Source organism: Phragmites australis, chromosome 20, assembly GCF_958298935.1.
Source record: "Phragmites australis chromosome 20, lpPhrAust1.1, whole genome shotgun sequence".
In the NCBI taxonomy this organism is placed as follows: Eukaryota; Viridiplantae; Streptophyta; class Magnoliopsida; order Poales; family Poaceae; genus Phragmites; species Phragmites australis.
The window spans coordinates 1,863,734-1,881,090 of NC_084940.1; the positions used below are offsets into that span (position 1 = coordinate 1,863,734).

The following is a 17,357-nucleotide window of genomic DNA, read 5'->3' on the forward strand; positions in this document are numbered from 1 at the left end:
AAAATATAGATAAAAAATTATAAAATAAATAAAAGAATTAATGAATAGAGTATATCAAATAGAAAAGATAACCTGTGATCACACCTCTTTAGAATTGCCTTTCCTGGGTGGACGTGTGATTCGTTCCTTTCGAAGGAGACGACGTGCGGACGGGCTTTAGCCCGGTTGGCACACGCTCCAGTTGTGAGCTATGCCGACGGGGGCTCGATCCCCCGTCCCCGCACACCCCTGTAGTGGCGTCCAGAGAACCCCGGGTAATGGGGGCCTTCATCTTAAAAAAAAAAAAAAAAAAAAACCGCTGCTCGCCGTGTACGCGACGCCGCCCGCCCACCCGCCCGCCCGCCAACGCGGACCTCGAACGTGTGTGTGTCAGCGGATCAGTAGGGCCTGCAATGAGGAATTCCCGTGGCATATTCGGCTATTCGCGTCCCGTGACCGCCAAACCGGCTGCGTCCTCGGGTCCACGGGGCGCCGGATCGGTCGCAGTGGGGAAAACTGGGCGTGTCTCATGTAAAACGCCAAAACCAGCTGCCGAAACAATGATGTTGGTACTGCCACTGCAGGTACTGGGCTGAAGTTTGGACTCAAGCAGTAATCCTTTTTTTAGTTGGGCCTTGTTGATAATGTAACGGCCCAACTCAATGGTTACGGCACTACGCATAATGCATTAGTATCTAGCTGTTGTGTGAGTGTGTCCGTATAATAATAATGTGACTTTGTGCACGTCTACTAGTACTGGTGTTAAAGAAAAAACATGCTGATGGAGCAGCTCACGATGCATTGCGTTCGCGGCGCTGCGTTTGCTGTATCCTGTAACGCGCGACGACGTGCCTTGACCCTCGTCTCGTGGATGATACATAACGCTGGATCATTTCAGAATCCAAACCAGCAAAATTGCGACGGGCATGGTAGCAGTGGACATCTTATTCAAAGGAGAAAAGGAGAGGTAAATCGGCCGTACAAGAGTGTTCGTTTGAAAAGCCAACGGCTATGTGTGTCAACGGCTACCCAGCCAGAGCCAGTCGATCAAACCATTGAGTAAGGCAGCCTCAACGTCGCCCCATCTCCCATAGCTATAAGTAAAGCCGAATACTGCTGCTATTCTTAGCAAAGCAAAATATATTTAGCAGATCCAACTCAGCACAGCCAAAGCGTGACATTCCATTCCTTCCCTTCGCCAAATGGCCACGAGAACAGAGTCGTGTCTGCTGGGCCACGTCCTTCTCGCCGTCTCGGCGCTCGTCGTGGCGGCGGCGGCGGCCGGTGACGACCCGGGCAAGATCGGCATCTGCCACGGCCGCGTCGGCAGCAACCTCCCGCCACCGGCGGCCGCGGCGGCGCTGCTGAGGCGGAACGGGGTCACCAAGGCGCGGCTCTTCCTCCCGGACCCGGCCGTGCTCCCGGCCTTCGCCGCGGCCGGCATCGACCTCATAGTGGGCGTGCCCAACGAGAACCTGACCTTCCTCTCCGCGTCGGGGCCCGAGGGCGCTGCCCAGTGGCTGCGGTCCGCCGTCCTCGCGCACGCCCCCGCCGAGCGCGTCCGCTACCTCGCCGTCGGCAACGAGGTGCTGTACAACAACCAGTTCTACGCGCCGCACCTCGTGCCCGCCATGCAGAACCTGCACGCCGCGCTCGTCGCGCTCGGCCTCGACGGCAAGGTGAAGGTCTCCTCCGCGCACGCCTCCTCGGTGCTCGCCGCGTCATACCCGCCCTCCGCCGGCGCGTTCGACGCAGCCTCCCTCCCGGTCCTCCGCCCCATGCTGCGGTTCCTGGCCGACACCGGCGCACCATTCATGGTGAACACCTACCCATTCATCAGCTACGTGAACGACCCCGCCAACGTGCAGCTCGGGTACGCGCTGTTCGGCGCGGGAGCAGCGCCGGTGCAGGACGGCGCGCTGGTGTACACGAACCTGTTCGACGCCACGGTGGACGCGCTGGTGGCCGCGCTGGAGAAGGAGGGGTTCGGGAACGTGCCGGTCGCGGTGACGGAGACCGGTTGGCCTACCGCGGGGCACCCGGCCGCGACACCGCAGAACGCCGCGGCGTACAACGCCAAGATGGTGGAGAGGGCGGCGCGCGGCGTCGGCACGCCAAGGCGGCCCGGCATGCCCGTGGAGACGTTCCTGTTCGACCTGTACGACGAGGACGGCAAGCCCGGGGCCGAGTTCGAGCGGCACTTTGGGATCTTCAAAGCGGACGGGAGCAAGGCGTACGATATCAACTTCGCGTAGAGTTGAATGCATTTAGTTGCCTGCTTCGGCTTGCTGCTCACCAACTGGTTGAGTTGTGATTATTGCTCCTGCCAGCTCTTAACCTCTACTCTGTTCTGATTATTCGAACTAGTGAGTAAAGCACAATGGACGAATGGTGACATAATATTCTCAGAATAGACAAGTGCATAATCTCGGTAGGCACCAAAGCACATCACATTTTATTGGATTGAGTTGAGAGCATGTTTCAGGGAGGAAATGCAATTTCAAACTCACTTATGAGTTCTGACTTTCGGGTCCTTGGAAACTAGCTGGCTTCTCAATCGTTCTGAATGACCTTAGGAATTGCTACCACAAACAACAGCTAAATCTTTTTTTACTGTTCAGCATTTAAGGAGTATCAACTGGTGTATTGAAAAGGATCATTCCGGGGTCGTCTAACAGGTTGCAAACGAACTAGTCGCTTCTGCAAGTAGCTGCAAGATGTTCAAACTAAAAACCGGTGAGATACATTGCCCGGCCAGAAGAACAGATACCACTTAGCTGATACCAAATTTTTGAATGCCGCATGTGATAAATGAAGTAGTGGGCATTAACAGTTATTTGCTGTGCAAGTGTATACCAAATCCTCTGCATCCACTCCCGTATTGCTAGGAAACTGGTTCGAATTTACAGATGCAGTCGTCTAACAGGTTGCAAACGAACTAGTCGCTTCTGCAAGTAGCTGCAAGATGTTCAAACTAAAAACCGGTGAGATACATTGCCCGGCCAGAAGAACAGATACCACTTAGCTGATACCAAATTTTTGAATGCCGCATGTGATAAATGAAGTAGTGGGCATTAACAGTTATTTGCTGTGCAAGTGTATACCAAATCCTCTGCATCCACTCCCGTATTGCTAGGAAACTGGTTCGAATTTACAGATGCAGTCGTATATATTTCCATTGAAAAGCTTTTCTGCCAACCTCTGATTCTTCACCATAGCAAGCTGCACACACAACTCGATTTTGTAAGCTTTTAAAGCACATGCATGATTAGGTGCAAAATACCACTGATCAAAGATTTAGCAAAATGCATGTTAGCTCTAAGAAAATTCCAGCTAAGCCGAAGCCACTGATGAAAAAACCCCACTGATCAAATCTTTTTTTTAATGTTTGTTCAATTCAATATTTGCAGTGGCATTAATATGTATGGCTAGATATAAACATAAACTCGTAATCGCTAATTCGCTGTACGACTACAATTACATTTGCCATCTAATGCCTATGATTGAAAATATAGTTGCATTTGTTATGAAATGTAATATGATTAATGAACACCACCTTAATCTGATCCCACCAACAAATGTGATGTAGGCCCTTCTCTTTTTCTCTTGAATAAGAATCTCTACGATTTCTCTTTTTACAGATTGATGAGAAAATTTCTAGCCCACAGAACGAACAAGGAACAAGGTTGTAATTGTGCAGCAACAAATGAGTTAGCTTTGCAGAAACGAAGTACCTTAAGAGCATCACACTTAAAATGGGCATTGAGGTTCGTATGTAGTGCTCGCCCCATGCCCTCTAAAATTACCTGCATGACATTGAGAACCAAAAACAATATCAGAAATCACAGAACATTCCAAACGAATCCACCAGCATCAGAAATCACAGAGCATTCAGTTAACAGCCTTCTTACCAAATCTGCATCCTTCGCAGCAGCAGCAAGCTCTGAGCTAACCTGCCGGAAATCAATACATGGACTGCCACATCCATTCTCAACAACCATTAGTGGCACTGACACTGGTTCATCCTTGAAATCATCTTGGATGCCAGCCATTGCATCAACTATCAGTCCGCCAGCTTCTGCAGCTTTGCGAAGGATACCACAGTGCTGTCATACATAATGAGTTACATGAACTTAGAGATAACGATAGATGTATTAGTAGATAATACAGCTAACATGGCCAAAGAACACAAATTTGCATTCAATTTGTACCTTTGAGGCTTCAGCTATAATTTCTGGAAGTTCATTAGCGGTAACATCATTCAGAGCCGGCAATGAATTTGCAACCAGAACTACCTGTAAAATCAGTATTTCATTACCAGCTCATGTTAAGTATCTAAACATCAGTACAAGATTATGAAAATTGATTATCCAGTAAGTAATCATTAACTGGTATAAAATTAAAGGTCTGCTTCAGTTGCATGGTTATTTCACAAGGTTGGTCAGGCTGATAAAGTCATCTTTTTTATCAGTTCTAGGTTATGGTTATCACAAATAAGATGCTTGAAAAAATATCACAACAGTCACGAGGAAGGATGATTTCCAATTTGTCATGCAGTCTATACCTTCAACGAAGGAAAACATAAATGTGATTTATACAATAGCATGCAATATATCGTATGCTGCCTTGATCGAATCTCTTGAAAGAGTATCCTGTATTCCTGTCTGGTCTTTTTAATTTAAATTATAATGCGGAGCAAACCTAAAAAAGGCCACCTGTTTTAGCTTTTCAGCCTTTCAATTTATACCTCTGTTCCATGGCGTAAAAGTTCCCGTGCTAAAGGAAGCATTCCAAGGACCACATCAGCACCCGAGTTATCAACAAAAAGCAGTGCTCTTTTGTATGGTTGGTCCTTCTTATCAGTAAGCATTCTCTTTTTGAACACATCAAAGTCATCGATCTGCAAGACAAGTACATACATTAACTTATCATCTATTCTTGTGCTCGCAGAACTCATAAAAACAATTTGGACAACTCTCGCAAGACACAATGCTACTGTAACATTTAGAGTTCAGACTTGGAATACTTGCCCGCCAAGGACGTTGCATCTTCTTGCGACTCATGCGATAGATTTCTATTATAGTTCCCTTGTGATAAAGGTCCACACAAGCTCGGGATCCCCAATCAAATATGTTTGCAGCAAGGACACCTTCAATTAGTACAAGCAGCCTAGCTTCCTGGACATCAAGCATGATATGTGAACTCATATGAATTCTGATTTCTCGAGGGATACATTGAGGAAAGAAAGAGAAAAACAACAATGACCAAATACCCTTTACTGTGCCAGTGGCAGGTGAGGCCACACATTTGCAAGTAACACAATAAGCGGTATTTTGTTAAACATGAACTTATGGCTGTGGTATGAACCAAACTTCTCATATTCTCTATTTGCATGCTTCACCAATAGAAAAAAGGTATTGTTGCAAGTATGATAACCCACACAATCACATATAACCAAATGTTCAGATGAGTTCTGTTAAATGCAGACTTAAACAGGACAAAGACCTGCTGTCACGTACCTCGTTCATACTATCAAGTTCCATGAGAAGATCAGGTAAAACAGCCAGCGAAGCTTCATTTTCCCTTCATGCAGAAAATATCAAAATATTAGATAAATAGGTGCACATCCATGCGTGTGCGCACACATAGAGGGGGAGGCCAACCTTTGCTTGATGCTAATATACGCATCAACAAACTGAAATTCTCTCAGACATTCTTCTCTCAACTCCAATAGGTTGGCTAAACCAAACTTCCCATAAGCAGCAGGCTCCTCCATCAACCTAAATTTAGACACAAGTTAGGCAACAAAGAGATAGTGTGCAATGCAGGCTACAACTGTACAATATTGAAAGATTTAGATACTAGCATCATAGTCATGCCAGTACCAGTAGACAAGGAAACAAAAACCTATGAACTAATAATGCCATAGAATAGCAGTTTTCATTTGTACCTTGCTAGATGAGCAGAAAAAGCATGTGCAAATGCATCTCCCCGCCTTTTGGCATCATCAGTCCCACCTTCACTAGCAACTGCCTACAAATGATACTATGCACAAATTAGTTAAAAATATACTATTCAATTTTCCATTTACTCCCAACCGGACCAGAAATGGATATTTTGGAAAAATAAATTATTTTAAAATCATATGTTGTTACTAAAAAAATACAAAGCCATTTGTACATGTATTGTTTTAGCCCACCAAAGTGCTTCCAGATTTTTGTAAGGACATGGGATGGTTTGAATTTAGAAAATTTGCCATCTCAAGGCACATTTGCTGGTGAATGCTAGTGAATATACCTACAGGTACAAGTGGAACTATTGCCTGAATTACAGTCAAGGACCTAAGCTACTTAAGCCAAGGAAACAACTACTAGTTACTTAAGGAAACTTCTAGTTAATTAAAAAGAAAGGGAGACTCTTTTCTTTTTGGCAAACATTTGTGAGGGCGGAATTCCTGCTTAATGGAAACCAATAAAAGTCTTAGGTTTCAAATTCTGCAAACTAGTTACATGTAGTTGCAGCCTGACATAGTTGTAAGGACCCAACGATAAAATGGATTTTTTTTTTGAGAAATGAATTTAGATAATATAGGATCAACGATGACAGCAATTTCCGATCCACATGAGGTATGGTTCTAGCCTTCTAGGGGTACAGACTGCCCTATGTTGACTGTACTGGATAGGTCATTCCATAGGGTGATTCGAAAATTGAGGGAGATTGGTCTGATCAAGTTGGCGTGTACCGGAAACAGAGTTTCTGATGCTTTGACAATTGCAGCGAGCAAGAGAGAACACCAACATATAGATATTCAGAATCTTTTTTAACACCATGTCATGATGTGAAAGGAACTAGGAAGATGTCTTTGCAAGAAGTAGATCATACCTTGTCTACAAGGTCCGGCAAATGGTCTGACAAAATAGTGAACCAGTACCTAGCACGGTAATCTCAGATATCATCAAAGGACTCAACTCCTATTATATATCTATAAATAGGAGAAATAGAAGAATACTTGAACTCATCCTGGTCGAGGTCAATTGTGTTTGGTTCATACCTGCAATACAGATCATACATCACAATTTAGAAGGTTCGGAAATATGTTGACTTCCTGATTACTTTTGTCCTTGTAGCTACAAGGAAATGCTTAACGAAGTGGTTATTTTGATGTTGAAAAACCATCTACCCCTAACTTCTGGAGCTTTTCACGGAATGGAAGTAGAGCTCCAACTTCTATACTGACTTTAGATTTTCTAGGTTGACAAATTGGATTCAACTATCTAGGAAGAGTTCCCATTTGATAATATGAAATTTCATCAACTTTAGTACACATGATAGAGACAAGAGCTAAATAGTTGTCTTACGTCTTTGGATCTTCTAACAACGGAAACACATCCAATGTGGGTACAAGATGGAGAACACCAACATTTAGAGCTGCACTGGCATCTGACCGCAAAATGTTGCCCTTAGAAGTAGGCCTTTCAAAGCCTCCCATACCTGTTGTAGCAGGAACTCCCATAGGTACAGGAGCAGTAATCTGAGTACCCTTCTGGACAAATTTCTCCATCCATGATATCTGTAGCATTTTAAACTGAAAACATCTTAAAACAAAGTGAACAAGATTTAATAAACGAATGTTGCATAGGTTAAGAAGAACATGTCAACTCGTTCCAGCAGAGAATGGTGGCAAAAAAAATGCAACTCATTCCAACAGCCTTTTCAAAAAATTGTGGGTGATCCTTTTGGTGCTTGTGCATGCCTTTCTTTAGTTGGATTGGAGTGACATCCATCTCAAGTTTTTAAAGGTCTAATATTATCGAGCAACAAATTTGTCTCGATAGAGGATGCAATACTCAGCAAAATAACCAAAGCAACTACTGAATTACCAACATAACAGCAAAGTTAACCATGATCAAGAGAAGAGGACCTTGCCTTTTCATTAAGATCTCCGAGAGGGGGGCCGTGAATCTTTCCACCAACATATGGAGCACCCATTGGGAAGCGTTCGACCAAATGATGCACCCTCAAGTCATCAAGACCATGCTTCTCATAACTCATAAATGCACCAAGTGCTCCTAGAAAGCCCTCATGGCGCAGAAACATGGCTTTTGCCTCTCCTTTTGACCTTTACAAACACAATGCACATGCTGATTTCAAGAACATGAGGAGAAAAATATTTTCAAAATTAACATAAATAATGTGGCACAACATAAAAAATGAAAAATGCTTTTGGATCTTTTACCAGAAATGTACTGCAAAAGAAATTGTGTCCATGGTGTAGGCATGGCCACGAATGAAGAATCCACCAAAGAATATCCTCTTGAGTCCATAACGAAGTGCATTAAGATAAGAAATCTACAAAAAAGAAGAAACAGAATCCATAGCTTCAATGGAAGAAGAGAGAAAATTGAAAACGGATTGAGCAACGTGTATGTACTAGTATGAATTGTTACAGGTATATCCTTAGACTGAGTGCTAACTGATAAAAACTCAATTGCATTTTGGAGCTTTTAATCAAATGCACCTCTTCCAATAAAAAAATATTGAATCATAAATTCAAAATCCAGAACATGGAAGATGAACCAACGCTACCATTTGTCTGTTAGACTATAACAGCTAGCACGACAAAATATCGGAGTTTACTTTATGTGAATAAGCACCATAAAAAGTGATAGCAGACCTTCGCCCACAGAAGAACCTATTCGAATACACTATTTAGCACTGACATCTAGTATCATCTTTGGCAGTGCTAGCTACTTAGCTCTTGGTCTCATTATTTTCAAATCCTCTAACACCTATAGTTTATGAGAAAAGCCACTGGATACCATAAAAGTTGAAAATTTGGTCATTCCATTGTCTCTTTTTCAGAAAAAAGAATGTGATAATTCAATGTTGGGCACGTTTCCTGGATAAATCACTTAGGTAAGCTTTACTGTTTGGCTCACTTGTTCAAACTTTCAAAATCTTTTAATAAAAAATTTTCAAGTGCGCATATCTATACAAAAATTCTGATGAAGAGTACTAATCCATTTGTTTTGAACACTATCTCATTAGTTACTCACTATTTATTTCAACCATAGCACACATTGACAAGATTGTCATACCTGGCCAATGTTATACGAAATCATTCGTAATAGAGAGAGTGAAATATCCTCAGGTCTATAATCTGACAGCTCCTTGTTTTCTGAAATTGTCTTCCCAAAACTAGAGGCGATAGTTGATGCTGAAAGGCCAATCTGCCATAGAGAAGAAGCAGAAAAAAATAATTTGACAGGAGATGAGAAGTAGGCCCTTTAAAACCATTGGTCTAAACTCTAAAATGCTATACACACTGAAAGTTATCCAAATAACATGCCAGATTAGCAGCTTTAAGCAGTGCATACAGAAGTCGAATTCAACAATAATTTACAGGAAACATCAAAATGATAATAAAGACCATTTCCACATTCTATGCTAATAGTAACCTTGGAGTAGTCCAGACCGCCATATATGTCTCCTACAAGCATGTCAATGGTGCTGTTGTCTCCACGCTGGCTCAACTCTAGCAACTCATCAAAACTGCAACAAAATTATAATCTTAGGGGAAATCAAACTTGTATACAGAAATACGTGATATCCATGAGCAAAAAACAGCACCTCTTGCACTTCGTCATCAACCTCCCCAATCCCCAGTATGTACCACCACCAACATTTGTCCCACTTACTCGCTGAAACTTCCCATACCCATCAACCTTTGAAAAAGTACAATCGACAAGATCTAGTGAAACTCAGAAGACAATTTTTTTAAAAAGGAAAACTAACCTCAAAGTTACCTTGATTATGCTGACACCAGATCCAACATTAACAAGAAGGAAGGGAAACAAATCATTCTGATCAATCTGCACGTATTCCTTTTGGCCATCCATGTGTGTAAAAGCTTCATGACGTATAGCCTGCCACATGCGGAAACAAAGTGTTACCAACATGCCTGTAACATGTAATTTAGATTTATAGACGATGCCACTCTTTAATGATCTTAATGGCATTTAGTTCCTTAATACATCTCCAAAGATCCATTACAAAACATCACATACAAGATAGAACTGTACAGTATAGCCTAAATAGTGATAATGTAACTCTGAACTGGAACCTTAAGCAAAAAGTTTGCTCCAGCTACAAGACAGTCCATTTCATCTTCCTTTTCAAGGCTGACTCCCAATCTCTCCTTGAAGAGATCCGCATACTTGTATGCTCCACCACCTGTTGCCTTTCCACAAAGTATTATAATCAGTAAAAAAGTAATCTTAATGCCACAAATCAAAATAAGGACAACTAATTTGTGCGCACAAAACATCAAGTGTACAGTGTGACCCAGATAAGTAAGAATTATTCATGCAACAATAAACAAATAGCTGTCACAAAAATTCTAAAAAGTACAACTGCTTGGTTGTATTGCTACTTGGGGACTAATATTGGGACCAGAAGCAAATTCTCATCATTGTTTACTACAAGCCATTCTGTATCACTAAGCACTTGATGAACAAATACGAGTGTTCACCAAAACCCTACTAGCAGCCATCTCCATTAACAAGGTAAAATTAGGAAGAATGGATTGCAGGCCAAAATATTTGAGCCTTCTGATAATTAATACTAGCAAACTTTTCCAGGCATGTTTAACAAACTAGCCAAATCGCCTGCACAGTTAGATTTGAAAAATACGTTTGCATTAGCTATACAACTCTAATGTCCAACTGAATATATATAATTGTACATGCTATACAATTGTAACAGCTCTAGTTTCGACAACACTATAATTTGGCCCCACCAAAATAAGGGGTGCAGGTCTTTCTCAATTTCTTTCGATCAATGAGAAGTTGTCGATTTGTCCCCTTTTTTGTCTGCTTTTTTTATTTATTTAAGGGTTATTGAGGCGCCTTGAATCCCACCATTTGTTCATATTATAAAAATTTTCCAGACATATCAATGAGGCTCTCTCTTTAGTTGTTACCTTGATTACAATGTCATCAGGCTGAGCTCCTGAGCGCCACGAAGGTGAATCAACTCCTGCAGCAAAAAACAGCTACTCAATGCTAAGAAATGCAGATCAATCTTGATTCATGAGTGAATAAAAGCAATTGAAGATAAATAGAAAACCAGGTGATCGAAACAACTAAGACGATGATACAAGATTGCAATTTATTACAATCCAAAGTAGTGTTTGCATACCACCACGATGTAGTTGTTTGGAAGAAATGAAATCCAAACATTCATTTAGCTTCCCAGTCTCAAACTTGACAAAGTGGAGCCTCCCTCCAAGAATCGGGTAACTTCTCCTGCAACCATTAAACATTCCAAGCCTTCTCTTTGTGGATATCTTACGTTTATCCTCAGTGGAGAGCTCAGCATGCCGTGAGAAGTATACCAGCTTTATAAGAGAACCTGGAGGAAAACATATGGTTCAATGTATAAGATGTCAGTAGATTTGACAATGAAGAGAATATTGCAGGTCCAGTTTCAGAATGATGACCAGAAACAAAACATCTGAACAAAAAATGGCAAACCAAGATAACTTAATTCATCAAGCGGCAACCCACATTCACAGTCCCACCTACGACAGCTTACTGTTAACAGATAGCAGGCTTTCACCATGATCAATTCGCAGGAACACTCATAAGATGGTTCACATTTCACAACGTACTCAGCACTTAGTGACACAGTCATCCCGTGATGCAGTAGCAACCTAGAAAGGCTCAGTGTGGAACTAGCAAGCGTCAGTGTTGGCTTCTCAACATTCATCCACTAGTTGGGTTTCCTCTTCCATGTACTAACTGTCTCGCATCTCAATCTACTTCACTGCTACCACACTACAAACACTCTTTGGGCGACAAGACGCACGCAAGTACGTACCGCCGATGTCGAGGGCGAGGTGTGATATGTCGTCGGACTGGTTGGGCAGCAGTATGGTGGGGTTGCGGTCCTCCAGCGTCCCGTGGATCGCCGCGCCGCTGAGGTCCAGCTGCGGCCGCGAGCTCGACCGGGGCAGCATCGTGGTCGCGGCTGCCTGCGCCGCGGAGGAAGACGCCCCCTCCCCCTCTTCCTCCGCCTCGTGCTTCACGCCTGCTCCTCCTCCCTCCCCCAGCTCCTCCTGGTGCTGGATCGGGTCGCTGCTATTATTGGCCGCCATTTAGATTTGACCAGACCAGGGCAGTGGAGGGAGTGAAGCCGCCACCAACTATCCACCAACCAACCTCCCGCGGCGCGCTCGGCGCTGCCGGCTGCCGCCTTGGGGAGATCAAAGCACCAGAAACGAGGGACGGAAACGGAATCCTCCCCGCCCCCGCGGAACGGCGAATCGGCGATGGGGGCTGTGGGCGTGGGTCCTTGGCCTCCTCGCTCGCGCACCGGGTGGAGAGGGAGGCGGATGGGTGGATTTGTTGCTTGTGGCTTTGTGAGTTTGGTAAATTTCTGACTGGGCCCGCAGATGCTGCGGAAATCTGTCTGATGTTTGGACTTTGGATTCCACAGGCCCACACTGCAGTCTCTCGTGTGGTACCCATCTGAATGTTACTCTGAAACAATCAAACTGATAATGAATCTGGTTGCGAATTGAGAACAATACATTGTGGTGCTTTTAGTCACGTTTGTTAGAGTTTTGGAGTTGAAGCTACGGATACATCAAGGGTGTATGTGTAAGTCATTTTATTTATATTGTAGTTTAAAAATAAAAACTTAAAATAATTTTATCTTAGTCTACATGTGTAAGATCTGATGCATAACTGTTAGATGGAATTCTGCTAAACCAGGTCTTAAGTAGCTAGCAACTTCTTTTCGTTTGCAATTTGTTTTTTTAATAAAATGATTTCTTATTAGAAGAGACGAAGCTACTTTGTGTCACCCGAGTGCATCGGTATTAGAAAAACTTTTATGTATCACCACTCAGTGATTAGATCTTTTGGGTTTCTTATTAGCCTGCTTATTAGGCCTCTATTATGATGGGTTAGACAAACCGGAGGAAAAACAGATTCTTGTATAGCAGAGCATACAACCAAGCAGTCCTCCATAGCTCAAACTTTAGACCAAGTTGTGAGTAAGAACTTTAGACCTAGTTGTTCGAAACTAAAAATCTGGTTACCTCCCTTTAAATTTACGAAACGAAGTATTTTGCGTGCAGAGATGAGTTGCACAGCTGGCTATTGATAATCAAATCGTCCCTAATTATGGTCACAAAAATTCTTTTGCTAATCGAAGATAAAAGGTTTGCTATTCTTCGTGAAAGGCCAAAGCTCCAACTTTTCTTTGAAATATGCTATCTTTCATGCATGATCTATTGTTCAATGATTTTCGAATTGCATTGTCGATTTGGATGCTGCATCCATATGGCGTTATTTACTAGGATGTCTCGTCAATCAAAAAACATGGTTGCTTATAGAAGGAATATTTTGCAGGGTTTCATCAGTTCAAGGATACCAAAATGCCCCGTTCTGAATTCCGGGGTTGAATTTCATACCTGAGCAAATTTTGATGTGTAAATTAGACAATGTAACGGTTTTTTAAGTGAAAAGTAAAGCTAAAACTCAACAAGGTAAACAGTTTTTGCTTTAATTGTTTTATGCCAAACACACCATGTAGACCGTTGATTTTTGTTGATCAGACGGTCAAAAAATGCTGCAGGCCTGCAGCCTATCCTAGGGGCTACCGCTATCGGCCGCGAGCCCACGACGACGAGTACCCGCGCCCGCACTGGGCACAACCTCGGCGCCGCCGATCTCGCCGCACGCCGTCCGCTCATCCGCGCCGCTTCCGCGACCAGTATTGTTCCCCGGCTCACCGTTTCAACCAGCCCTTTCGCCTCACCGCGGTGTTGCCGCCCGTGCTCACCTCTCCGCCGGATCCAACGCACCACCGCGCCGCCTAACTAGCCTCGCCACGCGCATCGTTCGTGCCTGCGCGGCGCCGAGCCGAGCAAGCGACGACGGCGAGGGAAGAACCGAGCGGCGCTGTTTCCCTCCTCCTGATTCCCGCCGCGCTCCAAGCTCAGTGTCAACTGCGGCGAAACAGGCGAGGATTCCAGGACACAACGCGCCAGTGGCAGGTACCAGCGGAACCCTTTCCCCCACTTGCGCTGCTGCCTTCTCCTTTGCAATCCTCAAGCTGAAAGGATGGTGCACTTCGTTTGGCGATTCCCATTGGAAACAGAAGGGGACCAAGCCCCAAACCAATGCAGTTTGCACAGCATTGTCCCCAATCCGCGGCTGCGAGGTCTTCTTCGTGGCCACCTCGCCTGGCCCTCCTGACCCAGATATGGCATCTCTCAGTTCTGCTCCTCAACGCTAATCATCCGCCCCTGTGGCTCTCTCATCTTATATCAGCGTCTTGCGCGTCATCTACTCCAACCTTCCTCGGACAAGTTATGAGTTTCTTAGTTTTCATGAAACCCTCGTGTAGATATACACGATATATTGTCCGACATACTGTGTCCGCATACTGAATTTCGCACAGTTGATAACATGAGGAAATGTTACGAGTTTCTTAGTATGTCCAGTCGTACAAGATCAACTGAATAGATTCTGTTATCAACTGAATCCTCGGACGTAAATCTTTAATTTGTGGTAAGTTCTGAATTTCTTACCTCAACTTCAAGGATCAACTGAATAGGGAAGTGTTATGCTGTAATCCTCGGACAAGATTGATGCCTGTAACATTTAGTTCTACGTCTAATATATTTCCAGCAGTTCTCCCGCTGCAGTTTTAGAAGAAGAAAAAATGTATGTCATATCTTGTTTGTACTAGGGGGAGGATACAGTTCAAGCTTGCTTGCCAGCCATACTGATAATTCCTCCATATAGAACTTAGCTTGCTTAGTGTTGAGACTGAGAGCAATAGTGTGATCCTTCCGCCATTCTCTGTGACCTATGTTGTGCCACTAATGTCAACTTCCAGAACAAAGCCAATGAAGGCGTGAAAGGAACACAGCACCACGAGTTTTGCTTTTGGTGTTGTTGTTATTAGTATAGATTCGTCATGAACAATTTTGCTGAGCCAACTAGATTGAATCATTGAACTGTTCTGTCTGTCAAATATATTGAATAATCAACATTTTCTATCAGTCTAGTCAACTATTGTGATTAAGTTTGCGGGGGATGTCTTACTAAGGAAGATGCAAATAAGCTAAGGGAGTCAAGACTAAATACTTTTTATTTTTGCTGTGTAGTCAAATATGCTCTCATCATCAAATCCACATTGGGCTACACGGTTTCTACCTGGAAGGTTGGTAATCCAGGCAGTTCTTTGAATTTAGCTGATCAAATTTGATGCTGGAAATACTGAACAGTTATTTTCGTCCAAAATTTCTAATCTGGCGGTGTTTTCAGAAAGCAGTCATCTCCACAACATGGGCTGGAACCATTAGGTCTGATGTTAACTTGAAACTTTAGAAAAAATTGCTGCATAGTTGTAAGACATCTCACTGTAATCTTGTTGCACTTGTCAGTAAGTGCAGAAACAATAGATAGTACTTGGTGTTATGAGATGTTTTCGATATCGTTGTCTGGCTCAACCACTTACAAATCAAGTCCCTGGAACTTGCTAGCAGGTAGCTAATATGACTTGAAGCTCAGGTAATATCGTGCAGCATTGGTTACATGATGACACATGCTATGCAGTACAGTTCTTCTTGTCAAGTGACCAATGAAATAAGATAACATTATTGGTTGCTTATTGTCTTTATTATGTGCAATCAACATATATGTGGGGTTGCAGGGAATCAAACAGTGAACACACATTTCTTGTCTTTGTCTTTGATCTTGTATTACAAGTCTTGAAAGATAGGATGGAATTGACTTACCACCTAGAAGACTCTCGTTGTTATAGTGCCATCAGTACAGAAACATTTAAGTTTCCTTTTTCATTATCTTTTCCCTGGTAAAATTAGAATCACTTTGTGAATTTGATAGTGCATCACATGTATGGTTATAATTCAACGTATAATGCCTATCTCACTTCCTTAAGTTTGGTGGTTCTTTCCTCTTTTCTTTTCTGTTAAGCTGGTCTTGTTATTTTCTTGTCCAAGCTTGTGTATGTTATATAAAATCACACCTTTTTTCTCTCACAAAGTGGGAACTTCAGATGCAAAAGTGTTCACAATCTTAAATGCAAAAGGGGAAATTTTCATGCACTGTCTGTTCAGATTGCATAGTCATTAATTTTTTTGCTAATTTCCATTATGATTCAGCTATGTTATTAGATGTTTAAATTGATTGAAAGGATTCTAGATCTGCACTAGTTGTTTGCTCATGCTGTCACTTAAAGATCACAAGTCTAGCCACTTTCTAAGATTAGAGATTAGTGGAAATATCATGTTTAAGAACCTCTCTATTTGGCGTGGATGTTTTTTTAAGCTCATTGTTTCTTTGTTTTTATGTTTGACACCTCTATGTTTTCACTATCCTGAAGCTGAAACCTTCATTATTCCAGGTTGGCATTCTGTAACTACAGACATTTTTCGGAATGAAATAGTGTGATTGAACGATACCATCCATGCAGATTACAGGACCAAGGCCCATGACATATGGTGGCAAAAGAAGACTACTTCTCATGTTCTGCTGGGACGATGAGTTCTGCCAACCAAAACATCTCCTAAAATGGCAGTCTATGCAAATAATAGCCTCCAAGCCTTTCATGAATGAAATGCAAGTCTTTCAAGATTCAGTCTGACTCTCCTCTCATTTTGTACAGATTGGCAATGACCATCAAACTTATCATTGATGTGTTCTAAAAGTCCATAAATTATAAATGGTGTCATGTTTTGTAGAAATTCCTCTGGTAGATAGATATGAGCTCAAATTAGCAACATAAACTTGGTTAGGCTTTGGCTCCTAATTTATCTATTGGCAGATCTGTCTGCACTCCAAAAGCATCTGTATCGCATTAGATAGTAAGAGTGTTCGTAAAGATGAGCAGATGCCGCAATACACTGGTATAATACTCATTCAATCAATTATTTCTTCATCTTAGTGTACTCTGATTTATATTCTTAAATTTTGGTGCAAAACTATTTAGCTGTTTCCATGAATTTTGATTTGGTCTGTTATTCTTTTCAGCAGTGGATAGGCACATATAAGAGAAGGTTGCTGGCTGCTGCCATTCCATAAGCAGTATCACATTTTGCTTGGAGCTTACACGAGATTACCAAGGTCTGTAACTCTCCGTGACCGTGATACACTTTTAGGCTTTAGCTGCAGATTGGTCCAAAACTTGAATCACATCAATTGACACGTTTCGTGGCTAGGATGTCTTGAGAGTGCCTTGTGCCAGCTACTGCTTCTTTCTGGACCTATCATCTTTTTTATGTAGACAGATGAACAGAAGCCTGGCCCTTGGTTGACTCTCCGATTATAGGATGTCAA

At 42.7% G+C, this 17,357-nt stretch overlaps 2 protein-coding genes across 7 annotated transcripts; one reads left to right on the forward strand and one right to left on the reverse strand.

Annotated features, from left to right (window-relative positions):
• The first annotated feature begins 995 nt into the window (after window positions 1-995).
• LOC133901330 (glucan endo-1,3-beta-glucosidase-like) lies at window positions 996-2,413 on the forward strand. The gene has a single exon (XM_062342658.1). It carries the CDS (start codon window positions 1,182-1,184, stop codon window positions 2,232-2,234), a length of 1,053 nt encoding a protein of 350 aa, XP_062198642.1. The 5' UTR covers window positions 996-1,181; the 3' UTR covers window positions 2,235-2,413.
• LOC133901329 (pantothenate kinase 2) lies at window positions 2,412-12,406 on the reverse strand. 6 transcript variants are annotated; one of them, XR_009906705.1, is made up of 24 exons: window positions 11,860-12,406; window positions 11,179-11,391; window positions 10,961-11,016; window positions 10,103-10,219; window positions 9,786-9,905; window positions 9,610-9,704; window positions 9,438-9,531; window positions 9,078-9,209; window positions 8,216-8,328; window positions 7,906-8,098; window positions 7,338-7,549; window positions 6,989-7,030; window positions 6,862-6,910; window positions 5,930-6,012; window positions 5,643-5,759; window positions 5,499-5,562; window positions 5,010-5,156; window positions 4,727-4,879; window positions 4,191-4,274; window positions 3,891-4,085; window positions 3,714-3,785; window positions 3,084-3,201; window positions 2,836-2,937; window positions 2,412-2,689 (listed from the first exon to the last, which is right to left on the reverse strand). XR_009906705.1 is itself a non-coding variant. In XM_062342656.1 (23 exons), exons 1-22 carry the CDS (start codon window positions 12,134-12,136, stop codon window positions 3,112-3,114), a joined length of 2,718 nt encoding a protein of 905 aa, XP_062198640.1. In that variant the 5' UTR covers window positions 12,137-12,406; the 3' UTR covers window positions 2,412-2,689; window positions 3,084-3,111. The 6 variants fall into 6 exon arrangements, 3 of the variants coding, with proteins under 3 accessions (XP_062198640.1, XP_062198641.1, XP_062198639.1); XR_009906704.1 differs by having other exon boundaries at window positions 2,412-2,705; XR_009906706.1 differs by having other exon boundaries at window positions 2,412-2,705; window positions 2,836-2,953.
• Window positions 12,407-17,357: the final 4,951 nt, after the last annotated feature.

Excerpts from the sequence above, each read along its gene's own strand:
- LOC133901330 (XM_062342658.1), top strand. The coding sequence starts at position 1,182 with ATGGCCACGAGAACAGAGTCGTGTCTGCTGGGCCACGTCCTTCTCGCC.
- LOC133901329 (XM_062342656.1), bottom strand. The coding sequence starts at position 12,136 with ATGGCGGCCAATAATAGCAGCGACCCGATCCAGCACCAGGAGGAGCTG. Across the intron at positions 11,017-11,178 it reads CAAACAACTACATCGTGGTG|GAGTTGATTCACCTTCGTGG; the intron begins GTATGCAAACAC and ends TTTTTGCTGCAG. Across the intron at positions 4,275-4,726 it reads TTTTACGCCATGGAACAGAG|GTAGTTCTGGTTGCAAATTC; the intron begins GTATAAATTGAA and ends CTGATTTTACAG.